A 14,824-nucleotide genomic window follows, 5' to 3' on the forward strand; every position below is an offset into this window, starting at 1 on the left:
GGAGTGGTTAGAGAGGCTGAAAACAGCAGAACCGGTCCCCAGCAACCGAGGTCCCCTCCAAGAAGGTCAGTCCTGCCTGGGGGCCACTGCCTGGGGGCTTCCAGACTCCCAGACGCCTTTCCAGGCTAATTCTCCAGCTTTGCCAAGTCTGTCTTCCTCATATCCTTTGGATTAAGTCATCAGAGAAGGTTTCTGTTACTCTAATTTAGATTCTGATAATATTCAGACTTTCCCTCCATTTTCAGGGTTGAGGTTTTCATTCTCAGATCACAAACCCAAATAATAAAAAATAATATAAATATCCTCTAGTCTATATTGATATAAACAATGAGTAAATAAATGAAGTAGAAGAGACAACTCTTTCTTACAGAAGAATTCCAACTAATAAATGTAGAAGAAATGAGGGATATAGACATTCCCTGTAAGAACACCACAGCAATAGTTGCTGCAGGGAGCAAATTCTCCCTTCCTCTGCATTTTGTTCTATTCAGGCTCTCAATGGATTGGATGATACCAACTCACACTGAGTAGGGCAGTCTACTAAACCCACTTATTCAAATGCTGATCTCATCCGGAAACATCCTCACAGACACCCAGAAATAATATTTAATCATGGCACCAGGGGCACCTGGGTGGCTCAGTCGGTTAAGCGTTTGACTTTGGCTCAGGTCATGATCTCGCGGTCCGTGAGTTCAAGCCCCACGTCGGTCTCTGTGTTGACAGCTCAGAGCCTGGAGCCTGCTTCAGATTATGTGTCTCCCTCTCTCTGTCCCTCCCCTGCTCATGCTGTCTCTGTCAAAAGTAAAGATTAGAAAAAAATTTTTTAATTTAAGAAATTAAAAAACAAACAAAAAAATCATGGCACCATATGGCCCCATCAAGTTAACATATAACACTAACCATCATAGAGTCTCCATAGTTTTGCCTGTTCCAGAATGTCATTAGCTGAATCATACACTATGTAGCCTTTTCACATTGGCTTCTTTTACATAGTAATATGCATTTAAAGTTTCCTCCGTGTCTTGTCATAATTCTGAATAATATTCATTGCTTTTTTTAGCACTGAAAAATACTCCAATATCTGGACATACTACAGTTTAACCATTCACCACTCCCTTGTAATCTTGGTTGCTTCCAAGGAATTTTGGTTGCTTCCAAGCTTTCTCAATTGTGAAGAAAACAGCAGTAAATATCCATGTGCAGGTTTTTGTGTGGACGTAAGTTTTCAACTCCTTTGGGTAAATACCCAGGAGAACAACTGCAGGATTGTTTGGTACGAGTATGTTTAGTTTTGTGAGAAAACTCCCAAACTGTCTTCCAAAGTGGCTGTACCATTTTGCATTGCTACCAGCTAACAATAAAAGTGCTTGATACATCTTCACCAGCATTTGGTGTTGCTTTTATTTTTTTTAGTTAATTTTTTTTACACTTATTTATTTTTGAGAGACAGAGTGTGAGTGGGGGAGGGGCAGAGAGAGAGGGAGACACGGAATCCGAAGCAGGCTCCAGGCTCCCAGCTCCGAGCTGTCAGCACAGAGCCCAACTCGGGGCTCAAACCCACAAACCGTGAGATCATGACCTGAGCCGAAGTTGCATGCTTAACTGCCTGAGCCACCCAGGTGCCCCTGGTGTTGTTTTATTTTTTATTATTTTTTTAATTTTTTTTTTTTTTAACATGTACTTATTTTTGAGACAGAGAGCATGAACAGGGGAGGGTCAGAGAAAGAGGGAGACACAGAATCTGAAACAGGCTCCAGGCTCTGAGCTGTCAGCACAGAGCCAGACGCGGGGCTCGAACCCACGGACCGCGAGATCATGACCTGAGCTCAAGTCGGACGCTTAACCGACTGAGCTACCCAGGCACCCCTCTGGTGTTGTTTTAGATATTCACTGCACATGTGTGGTGGTATCTTGTTTTAATTTGCAAATCCCTATTGACATGATTTTAAGCATCTTTCCATATATTTGCTTGGCATCAATCTTCTTTGGTGTGATATACGTACAGATCTCTTGTTCGCTTTTAACTGGTTGTACATTTTCTTATTTTTGAGTTTTAAAAGTTTTAAAAAATACTTTTTGAATAACTGTCCATTATCAGATAGGTCTTTTGCAAATAACTCCTTCTCTGTGGTTTGTCTTCTCATTCTCTTAACAATGTCTTTTGCAGAATAGAAGTTTTTGTTTTAATAAGTCCAGTTTACCAATTGTTTCTTTCATGAATTATGCCATTGGTGTTGTAACTAAAAAGTGATCACCATATTTAAGGTCATCTAAGTTTCCTCCTATGTAGGATTTTTATAGTTTTGTTGTTTACATTTAGGTCTATAAACCATTTTGAGTTAATTTTTATGAAAGGTGTAAGGTCTGTGTCTATATTATATATTATATATATTTATGTGTGTGTGTGTGTGTGTGTGTGTATAGGGCATATGGATGTCCAGCTGTTTCAACACAATTTATTGAAGACTCTTCTCTATTGTTACCTTTGTACTTCTATGAAAGATCTATTGCCTATATTTGTATAACTTTCTGGGGTCTCTATTCTGTTCCATTGATTTATTTGTCTATTCATTCTATACTGTCTTGGTTACTGTAGCTTTATAGTAAATCTTGAAGTTGGGTAGCATCAGTCTCCTGATTCTGGCCTTCTCCTTTACTATTACGTTGACTATTCTGCTTCTTTTGCTTCTTCATATAAACTTTAGAATCATTTTGTCAATAACCACATTTTTTTCCTTGGGATTGCATTGAATCTATAGACCCTTTTGTGAAGAACTGACATGCTGACAGTATTGAATTTTCCTATCATTAACATGGAAACTATCTAGTTCTGTGATTTCTTTCATTAGATCTTATAGTTTTCCTCATTGAGATCTTGTACAGATTTTGTAAATATTTCATTTTGGGGGAGGTGTGAATGTAAATGGTATTGTTTTAAATTTCATATTCCACTTGTTCATTGCTGGTATATAGGAAAATTATTGACTTTTGTATATTAACCTTGTATCCTGCAACCTTGCTATAATCACTTATAAGCTCCATTTTTTTGTCAATGCTTCCTGATTTTCTACATAGATTATTATGTCAGCTGCAAAAAGTTTTATATCTTCCTTTTTTATATGTATACCTTTAATTTCATTTCCTGTCTTATAGAGTTAGCTAGGACTTCCAGTATAATGTTGAAAAGCAGTGGTGAGAGGGGACACTTTTGCTTTGTTCCTGATGTTAGCGGGAAAGTTTCTGGGTTTTTTTGTCTGTTTTTTACCAATAAGTATGACATTTGCTGTAGGCTTTTTTGTAGATGTTCTTTATAAAGCTGAGGAAGAACTTCCTCTATTTTTAGTTTGCTTTCAGTTTTTATAATGAATTGGAATTGCTTTTGGTCAAATACTTTTTCTGAATCCATTAATAGGATCATGTGATTTTTATTGTTTTTCTGTGATGTGATGAATTACATTAGTTAATTTTTGAATGCTGAACCAAACTTGCATACCCAGGGGATCATGGTGTTTTTCAAATTTATCCTTCTATTACCTTCCTTTTATTGTAATTTTTAATCTATTTACATTTAAAATAATTAATGATAAAAAAGAAATTTACTTCTGCATTTTGCTATTTGTTTTCTGTACATTTTATAGCTTTTTTGTACCTCATTTCCTCCATCATTGCTATCTTTTGTGTTTATTGTTTGTAGTGGCTTTAGATTTTCTTCTCATTTCCTCCTCTGTAGATATTGTTTTTGTGGTTACTATGAGCCTCATATATAGCAACCTAAAGTTATAACACTCTAATTTGAATTGACATCAACTTAACTGTAAGAGCTTACAAAAACTCTGCTCTTATGTAGTTCTGTCTCTCACTCTTTGTTGTTATCACAAATTACATCATTATACATTGTGTGCTGAATAACATAGATTTATAATTATTTTTTTATGTCTTTGTCTTTCAAATTCTGTAGAAAATTAAAGTGGAGATACAAACCAAAATTACAGTAAGATTGGTTTTTATATTTGTCCATTATTTTACATGTGCTGGAGATACTTACTTCTTCTTATGGGTTTCGTTATCAACTAGTGTTGTTTCACCTCACCTTGAATGACTTCCATTAGTAGTTTTTGTAGACTAGGTCTAGTGGTAAGAAGCTCCCTGAGCTTTTGTTAATCTGGGAATATCTTAATTTCTCCATTGTTTTTGAGGACATTTTTCTGTATATAGAATTCCTAGTTGACGAGATTTTTTCTTTTAATATTTTAAATGTATCATCTACCTGTCTTCTGGCCTCCATGGATTCTAATGAAAGATCAAATTGATAATATCATTGAAGATCCCTTGTATGTGTTGATTCTCTTACTGCTTTTAAGATTTTTTCTGTGACTTTTAGTAGTTCGATTATAATGTGTTTCACTGCGGGTCTCTGAGTTTATGCTACTTGGAAGTCATTGAGGTTCTTGGATTCTTAAATTCATGTCTCTTTTTCAAATTTGAAAGTTTTTATCCCTTAATTCTTCAAATAATCTTTCTACTCCTTTAACTTTTCTTTGTTTGATTCCCATGTTGGTCCATTTGATGGTGTCCCATCGGTGTCATAGGCCTGTCCACTTTCTTCATTCTTTTTCTTCCTGCTCCTTAATCATTTCAATTCACCAATCTTTAAGTTAGCTGATTCTTTCTTCTGCCTGAGCAAATAATTTGTTGACTCCTGCTAGTGAATTTTTCATTTCACTTGTACTTTTCAGCTCAAGAATTTGTTTGGTTCCTTTTTATAATTTCTATCTTTTTATTGGTATTTGCATTATGTTCATACATTTTCTGGATTTCCTTCAGTTCTTTGTCCATGTTTTCCTTTAGCTCTTTAAGCCTATTTAGGACGGTGATTTTAATATCTTTTTCTAGTTACTCCAATGTCTAGAATTTTTCAGGGAGACTATTTTGTTAAATTTCGTAAAACTTGTTACTTTGAATGGGTCATACTTTCCTTTTTTTTTTTTTTTTTAGGTTTTATTTTTTTGCATGCCTTGAGATTTTTTTTTTTACTGTTATTGTTAAAAATTAAATGTTATAATGTGGTCACTGGAAATTAGATTCTTACCCTTCCCCAGAGTTTGCTAGGGGCTTTTTGTTTTATTATTATTTAAGGTTGTAATAGTCTATTTGTTTTGTTACTTTCCCAAACTATTTTTGCAAGAACTGTATTCCTTGTCATGTGTGGCCACTGAGGTCTCTGTTCCTTCAGCTCCTGTTAGCTTAATGTTTTGGCAGAGATTTCTTGGAATGCTAAGAGCTTAAAAAAACAACTGAAAACAAACCAACAAAAATCCCTCTTCCAGTCTTTGCATATCTGTTCTGTGTTGTGCCCTCCAACACTAGTCTTGCACTGACCCTAGGGATCACTTGTAAGTGAAAACTTAGGATCTTAATACTTTTCTCAACATGCATCTTCGTTTAGGTATGTATACAAGTTCTTTTGAATGTCTTGATTTCCCAAAGAATCTTCCCCAGCTTTTCCTATCAGGCCTTAAGTATCTTGACTGTTACATATCTTGACTATATTTTGCCCCAGGTGTTTGCTGGTTGTTAGTTCTCCTTACAGTATTTTGGATCAAAGCCCCACTGCCTTTCAGCCTGAGTTCTGAGTTAGGTAAAAGAGAGATGAACACGTTGTTAGCCCTTCAGGTATCCTCTAGACAGGTTACAGCAGACTTAAGTGTATTGTTGACTCAAGTGTACTCTGCTCTCCTCAGAACCGGATACCAGGGTCCACGATGGTTAACATAGGCTGGCCCTATTTCAAGACTGCCACTGTGCTGGAGATGGGGTGGGACAGTGGCATGTAAAATGCTACAAATTTTCCCGAGTTTTCAAGTCATCTTTTAATTTATTCAGCATTTGCTTTGTTGCTACAAACCTTTGACTCTTTTCCAGAGTTCTGACAAGCTTGGATCTGAACTTGTTTTTGGACGTTTCTGTGTGAGGATACAAGGTTAGATCTGCCTATTCCATCAATTTGTTAATATCACTGTATATGCATTTTCAGTGATTTTATTCCGAACATTGCAATAGTTTAAAAATATTTGTAAACTGGAAAGTAGGTATATTAAAGTCATGTTATTTCATTATACATTTTTAAAATAACATAAAATTTACCATATTAACCATTTTAAAGTGTACAGTTCAGTATTAAGTATATCCAAATTGTGAATTTCTACAACGTGAATATACTTAACAATACTGAATTTTTTTATTTCGCAAAACTGAAACTCTATACCATTGAACGGTAACTCCTTATTTCCCCTTCCATCCAGCCTATGGCAACCACCATTCTCCTTTCTGTTTCTACAAATTTGACTGCTGTAGATATCTTACATAATTGAAATCTTACATTTGTCTTTTTATGACTGGCTTATTTCTAAATGAAATATAATAAAAATGTAATAAAAACAAGTTCCATCCATGATGTAGCATGTGATAGAAACTCCTTTTTAAACACTGAATATTACATTATATGTATATATCATATTTTCTTTATCTGTTTATCCACTGATAGATATAGGTATTTGGGTTACTTGGCTATTGTGAATATCACTACGATGAATATAGGTGTCCACATATCTCTTATTTTAGATTCTTTTGGATATATACCCAGAAGTGGGGTAGCTGTATATGGTAATTCTGTTTTTAGTTTTTTGAGGAACTGCTAATACTGTTTTCCATAGTGGCTGTACCATTTGACATTCCCAGCAAAGAGTCCACAAGGATTTCAGGTTCTCCACATATTATTTTCCCCCTTTCTAACTAGTAAGTGTTTTATGGAAAGACACTTTGGGACTATATGCTTTTCCTCACAAACTCACCTGCCAATTTTAGCACCCACAGATGATGACCACCTAGATCAATTATTACTGCGATGCCTGCAAGATAGTGACTTTCTAATTTTGTCATTCTTCCTATATCTCCTAGTTGGCAATCTATTCTAACAGAGAGATTTCTCTTTTTCTTTACTGATTTATTCATATCAATACAAACTAGGTAAATAGAATAAGACATACACCTAAATCTTGTGAGACACCTCTGAAATATTTATGTAGAAAGGTCATGATGTCTACAGCTTACCCTCAAATATTTCAGCAAAATAATAGTAATAACATACATACTCACATAATTAGGAGTGCCAAGTTAAATGTGAAAATTGTTAATTATTCAATTTAGGTGAACAATATATGGGAGATCATTGTACTGTTTTGTAACTGTTTTTGTGGATCTGAATTTTTTCAAAATATAAGGTCTAGACATAGCAGTTTTAATTGAGGCACTGCCAAAACCTTCACGAATATTTGGAAAAAAATTAAAGTCAGCCTATAGGTTTAATTTACCAGCATTTGAATATATTCAAATTTTATTACCATTGTCTATAGACATTTAAACTAGCATCTGTGCAACAGTCCTCTGAGGCAGAGAGCACACCGCACAAATCTTACATACTAAGATAACGGTACCATGTTCAACAAGACTGTTTCATGATAAAGTAAACCAAGCTTGACAAAGCGGCCAACTCACGATGGATGATTCCAGTTTTAGGACATAAGTGAACTTACTACATAGGGAACATTACAAACAATATTAAAATGTTACAGAGACTTTAAAAAGTTTATATTTTTTCCTAAGACTATATATAGACATGGTTCACATAATAGAAACCTGTACATTACAGCACTCAGATGTTTTAGCAAAGCATACATTATAGACATATTTGCTATACAGTGCAATTTTATTGTGTAAGACATGAATCATAGTGCACTTAAATCCAAGAGTCACATTCAAATATATCAAGAATACAATCCAAATACCTGGCTATTGAAGAAATACATATTCTTTTTTTATGTAATTAAATTGTGCAAGTACAACATTTTTAGTGTAGATGGTGATAGATCTATAAGGATTCGAAGCAACAGAACTCAGGGTGTATTCGTGTAGAATAATCCACGTCTCCAAAGATATGTGCACTTTAAAAGTGAAACAAATGACAAATGTCTTGGGCAGAAAGACACAGGCAGTGTGGCACAACTTGCTTTTATTACAAATTACCAACACAGTTCATCTGTATACTCATAGATGGCTAGACAAAATGGTTCTAGAAGTCCGTAAGCTCCAGGAATTATTTTTCACGACAATGTAGTGTCTACAGTGAGCCCCACTATCTTTCACTATACAAACTATAGTTCTACAATGTAGTTCAAAAATGGTACTTTCTTAAAGGGGAATTTAGTTAAGTTCAAACTTTCTAAAACCTCATCCTACAGTTTCATAGGGTCTCTTCCCAGCCATTGGTTTCAAAGAAGAAGATGTGGTGGACACTAGATCATAAAGACTGAGTAACGGTAGTTTTATTCAAGAAAAAAAAAAAAATCAGAAAACTGATACTGTAAGAAAATTAGCATTTCGTGTCATCTGAGAATAAATATTAATGGAGAAATCAGTCTTTAAATGTTTTTTAAGATGGTGAATTACATAAAAATACTATCTGGTAATAAGTTAGCATATCAGCTCCAGAGAGGGGAAAAGATCTAACCTATGTCAAAGAATAAATAAATTATCTATGTTATCTTGAGGTATGGCATAAACCTGTACCAGATGTACTGAATGACTTCATCCTCTGGTAAATTTCAAAGCTGCCAGAACAGGGGATCTACTATTCTAAAATTTGCCGATTTTTTTTGTCCAGGAAATAACTTCCGATAAGGGTGCTCATAACACCCTCTTAGTTTTCACTCATTAAATCTGGATATGGGTAAATAACAAAATTTTGCCTCAGGTTGGGGTCTGGTAATAAGTAACCTGATGGATGACCTGGTTAAGACTGACAATAAGGGGCGCCTGGGTGGCTCAGTCACCTGAGCATCCAACTTCAGCTCAGGTCATGATCTCAATGCTCATGAGTTCAAAACCTGCATCAGGCTCTGTGCTGACAGCTCAGAGCCTGGAGCCTGCTTCTGATTCTATGTACCCCTCTCTCTCTACCCCTCTCCACTCATGCTCTGTCTCTCTCTCTCTCTCTCTCAAAACTAAATAAACATTAAAAATTTTTTTAAAAAACCTGACAATTAAAATAGCTAATCCTGGGGGCGCCTGGGTGGCTCAGTCGGTTAAGCAGCCGACTTCGGCTCAGGTCATGATCTCACAGTCTGTGAGTTCGAGTCCCGCGTCAGGCTCTGTGCTGACAGCTCAGAGCCTGGAGCCTGTTTTCAGATTCTGTGTCTCCCTCTCTTTCTGACCCTCCCCCGTTCATGCTCTATCTCTCTCTGTCTCAAAAATAAATAAACGTTAAAAAAAATTAAAAAAAAAAAAAAGACTTCTTTAAAAAAAAAAAAAATCGCTAATCCTGGGGGCACCTGGGTGGCTCAGTTGGTTAAGCATCCAACTTCGGCTCAGGTCATGATCTTGCCAATCTCCAATTAGAGCCCCGGGTCAGGCTCTGTGCTGACAGCTCAGAGCCTGGAGACTGTTTCAGGTTCTGTGTCTCCCTCTCTCTCTCTGCCCCTCCCCTGCTCGCACTCAGTCTCTCTCTCTCACTCTCTCTCAAAACTAACTAAACATTAAACAAATAATAATAATAATAAAATAGCTAATCCCCAAACCAGATTAACTACAAGAGTTACATCTTTCTTTTGTTCTTTTTCTCTTTCTCTTTCTTTTTTTTTTTTTTTGAGAAAGAAAGCATGAGCAGGGGAGGGGTGGAGAGAGAGGGAGACACAGAATCTGAAGCAGGTTCCAGGCTCCGAGCTGTCAGCACAGAGCCCGACGCAGGGCTCAAACTCATGAACTCATGAACCGTGAGATCATGACCTGAGCCAAAGTCGGACACTTAATGGACTGAGCCACCCAGGCGTCCCAAGAGTTACATCTTTAAGCAGATTTTTTTAAATGCAGCAAAATGTTCCTTCTATTTTTCACTTTAAGAGATAACTGCTGGTCAGATCTTTTCCATGACACTGATTTTTTAATGTAACATAAATAATGAGTGAATCAAAGACTAAAATATCGCTAAATTTCATCCTTTAAAATGAAAAGCAATAACATATCACCTCTTTAAATCAGGATTCAGAGTTCAAAGAAAAGCTTTTAAATTACCCATATGAGATCTGAAATGATCCTAATCTGTTGTCTTCCAAAGTTTTCCCCAAAATCACTTTGAACTCTTGCTTCAAAGCCTAATTTTTCTTAGAAGTAACATCCATTTATAAGTGTTTTAATCCTGCTAAATTTTATAATTTCTGCTTTTGTTCCCATTTAATAAAAACAGAATGAAAAATTCTGATCAATTAATTACTGAAAAGTCTTACCACCCAAAAAGTTTCAAAGTCTTAACAACCCACTATGTTCTTCTGATTTCTACAAAAATGTTAATTTAAAATCTAAGGATCCTTGTATTGCTGACAGAGGACTTTAGTAATCTTTTGTATTTTTAGAATATTCTTTGTAGGACCTTCATTTGCATCCCAAAAATGTAAGCCAGGCTTTACTATGCATTCATTTATAGTATGCTTAATATACATAAACTTGATTATATCTCACTTGATTATTATTGGCTCCTGTGGGGCAATTTGTTTGCTAATTCTGCCACCACTCTCTTTATTAAAGGTTTTTTTTTTTTTTTTTTTAATGTTATTTTTGAGAGAGAGAGAGAGCGCACGCGCGAGCAGGGGAGTGGCAGAGAGAGAGGGAGACAGAATCTGTAGCAGGCTCCAGGCTCTGAGCTGTCAGCACAAAGCCTGATGCAGGGCTTGAACTCGTGAACCACAAGATCATGACCTGAGCCAAAGTAGGACACTTACCTAGTGAGCCACCCAGGAGCCCCTTCATTAAAGTTTTTAAAGCCACGTTTATCAAAGGTGATTCTCCAAACTTAATGTTTAGTAAGTATTTTCTCATGAGTATATCCACTGTATATATTCTTCTCATGCAAGGGATGAGTAACTTCATAGTATTACTAAAACCCCTCTTTAAATTATATTGATAATGTACTTTTGACATGGTTCTTGAGTTTGGGAAAATCCTAATATTTGCATTAGATGTCCCCTTTGAAAATGGATACCAAAGTTTGTTTTTATGACCTATAAACGGAACTGAAGGTTACAACCCTTAATTATAAATTAGTACTAAAATGCAAACTTGTCCAAACAGCTTAAGATTGTTGTCTCAATAAGAAAAAAAAAAAGAAATTGAAACACTATTCTATTATTGGACTCTGGCTCACAAATAAAACGTTCATCAGGAAGACAGGTATAAATCGATGGCATACAATTTCTCCATGATCAAGCCCAATAAAAACTTGCACCCACAGAAGCCCTACGGCCAATCAATATCATCAGTGGCAGTCACTTCTAAAGAATCACTTAAAAAAGAAAACTCTCTAAATGTTTTCCCTTATGGATTTGTTAGCTGAGAAGAAAAAGGCTCCTTCATATCTACTCTTGAGACAAAAATAGGAGAAAACAAAAAGGTCAGCTGCATGAACAAATGCAGAGAGCAATTTTGAGGGGTGATAAAAAAGCCAGGATATTTCCTCTTTTAAAGTATTAATATAAACATTTTGTACAATACAGAGATACTGAGAGCATGATTTCCTTTGCTCCTTGCCTTAGCCTTTTTGTGAGAGCTTTCATGCCTGGAGACTCATAACTATAGCCAAGAAAATAAGAGAATAAATATGGGATTGGAGGAGAAGGCAGGCAAATATACCAAAAGAGAGTTCTGATACGCATGGTTTTCCAAGCCTTTTGCTACAAGTCTGAGAAAACAGAAAAAAAAGATGAAGCTTGGGCAACTGGAGATAGAAAGTATTTTGCTACTTTCTAAGGCTTCTGAATGTGGCCATAGATGATGCTAGAGGTGATTTTTTAAAATTATATTTTTAGCTTAATACACAGCTCTAAAGCAGGGTTCAGTTTTGGTGTGCTTTACACTGAAATGGTTATATACAGATGGGGTGGAAATAGTATTAAACATTATTCTTCAACTATCCTTTTAATGGAAAACTAGAATTCATAGTATTTGTTAAAATGAACAGTGTCACAAAACAAATGTATATAGAAGGAACTGAACCACAGACTTTAAGAGTAGCAGGCATGAACTAGCATAGCATACGGTCATAACATTGAAACATTTCAATCTGTTTCTGAAGTTTAAAACATAGCTTTGTCATGTTCATAAACTTTCACCTCCACTTCAAGTAGATTTGCCTAACATATAATGGACAAATCAGCAGAATCCAGATAAATGTTCAAAAGGCTCAAGCCAACATGAAAGTTTTAAACTTAGTATTAGTAAACTCTCAGAATACTTAAAAATAAGACACAATAAAACTTAACAAACACAGATACATAAACCAGTGCAATAAGAATTTCAGACAAGGGCAGTGCATCTCTGGTTTAAGGAAACTGTATTTGTAGCTTAATTATAACAAATTAACATCTACCCTAAATGATGGTTTAATACGATATCCAGCATTTGATATGCACTTTATTATGTATTCTCAAAAACCTGAAAAATCAACTCAACAGTAACAATACCATATCAGTAACAAATTCCTACTTTGTTTCTATATTGCACATACTTTTACAGTCTACTGTTAAAATTTACTTCTTAACGTAAATATCAGAGGATTAAACCTATAACCCTTGCAAAAATAATTTACCTTGAATAAATATTCAGATTTTCCTTTCTTGACAAACCAGAATGAGAATGAATTCAGCTTTGTTAATCCAAAGCTATTTTAAAGAGAAGGGCAAAGGTACTGGAAATGGCATGTTAATCACAAAATTCTTGGTTTTTCAACCATTTCAGTTTTGAAAAATATTTCTATATTTGGAGTGTTTAAAAGTCTAATCTTTTTTAAAACTACCAAATATTTCCTAAAGAGATTAATCATATTCTTGACCAGTCTAGAGCAGTGTTTGGAAAGTAGACACAGAAGAATAAATGGCATATAACGCAAATGGCATTAAATAGGTCACCTGTTTCACATAAAATAAAATGACTAGCACCTCCTTTCTGCTCCCAAAGTAAAGAGGCCTAACAGGCCACATGAAACATGAGTAATTACAGTATATTTCACTCATAAAGTATTGAGAAATCCACTACATTTAGAGGGTTCTCACATCTAAAGCCTTAAGTTCAAGGCTACTGTGTAAAAGTGAACTGAAGGGCCAAAGAAAGAGAGGTGGATACAGGTCCAGGAAGGTCCTTACGTAGGTCGTAGGGAGATCTTTCACGGACTCTCCTGCATCTCGTCCTCAGTTTCCAGTTCTGCCAACTGCCTCCTAAGGATATTTACTTTTGCTTGTAATTCCTTGTTATATTCAATGATGTTAACCATTTCTTCATACGCTTCATCCAGATACTTGGAGGATCTGTTCCAACGTAGGAAAATACCTATTGAATCCAGGAAAGGAAGACAGAAGGGAAAAAGATACACATGGTGAATTAACACTGACATTATTCCATGCATTATACATTCTTTTCTCTTTACTTTTCTTCTTCTTTTTTTTTTTTTTTTTTACAGTTCACATCTATTTTACCATACTCTGAAATAAGCAGGAATATTGGCGTACTGAAAGAGTATAACTAAATACACTATTTAAAACATCACTATTTCTATGTACATAATCATTCATTCTTCAACCCCCCCATAAAATTATGATTTTACAATACCATTTTCTGATATATTCAGGAAAATAAGCTGATAATTTACAATGCCATAAACTTTACAGTTTCACAATATAAATTTTTTATTCAATTATAGAACTTTACTCAGACCTGTAGGACCTCATACATGTATAAAATCGCTTTCACTGGGAAAATGACGGTTACGGTAACAGCAAAACTACACACACTGTTATTTAAAAACCTAAACTTCCCAACAAACAAAAGTTCAGGATCAGATGGCTTCAGAGGTAAATTCTACCAAACATTTAAAGAAGTGTTATACTTATTTTTCTCAAACCATTCCAAAAACTTGAAAGAAAGGAATGCTTCCAAACTCATTCTATGAGGCCAGCATTACCCTTGATACCAAAACCAAACACAACACAAAAAAAGAAAATTATAGGTCAATAACCCTGATGAACATAGATGCAAAAATCCTGAATGAAATTTTAGCAAACTGAATTCAACAATACATTAAAAGCATCTTATGCCACAATCAAGTGGGATTTATTCCAGCGATGCCAGGATGGTTCAATATCCAGAAATCAATCAACACAATACGGCACATTAACAAATAGGATAAAAATAATGATCATCCCAACAGATGCAGACAAAGCATTTTATTAAATTCGACATCCATTTATGATAACTCACAACAAAGTGGATATAGAGGCCATAAATGACAAACCAACAGCTAACACCATATACAACAGGGAAACGTTGAAAGCTTTTCCTCTAGCTCACAGACAAGGAGGCTTACCACTTCAACACAATATTGGAGATCCTAGCCAGAGAAATGGGACAAGTAAAAGAAAAGGCTTCCAAACAGGAAAAGAAGTAATAAAACTGCCACTATTTGCAGATGACCTGATACTATATATAAAAAACCCTAAAGACTCCACCAAAAAAACTATTAAAACTAATAAATTCAGTAAAGTTAAAGGATATAAAATTAACACAATAAATCTGCATTTTTGTATACTAAGAATGAACTATCACAAATTAAGAAAACAATTCCATTTATAGTTGCATTAAAAAAAGTACCTAATGGGGCGCCTGGGTGGCTCAGTCGGTTAAGCGGCCGACTTCGGCTCAGGTCACGATCTCACGGTCCGTGAGTTCG

At 35.3% G+C, this 14,824-nt stretch overlaps 1 protein-coding gene across 1 annotated transcript in view; it reads right to left on the reverse strand.

Annotated features, from left to right (window-relative positions):
* Positions 1–13,214: 13,214 nt before the first annotated feature.
* MTMR9 (myotubularin related protein 9) overlaps positions 13,215–14,824 on the reverse strand; it is a 55,240-nt gene continuing 53,630 nt past the window's right edge. Inside the window, exon 10 of the mRNA XM_047091338.1 lies at positions 13,215–13,428. Coding sequence (XP_046947294.1) covers positions 13,265–13,428 — 164 coding nt within the window. The 3' untranslated portion in view covers positions 13,215–13,264. The remainder of the gene's footprint in view (positions 13,429–14,824) is intronic.

This window comes from Lynx rufus, unplaced genomic scaffold, assembly GCF_022079265.1.
Source record: "Lynx rufus isolate CCGP_SWC_20201006 ecotype Redwood Valley unplaced genomic scaffold, mLynRuf1.p SCAF_3, whole genome shotgun sequence".
Classification (NCBI taxonomy): Eukaryota; Metazoa; Chordata; class Mammalia; order Carnivora; family Felidae; genus Lynx; species Lynx rufus.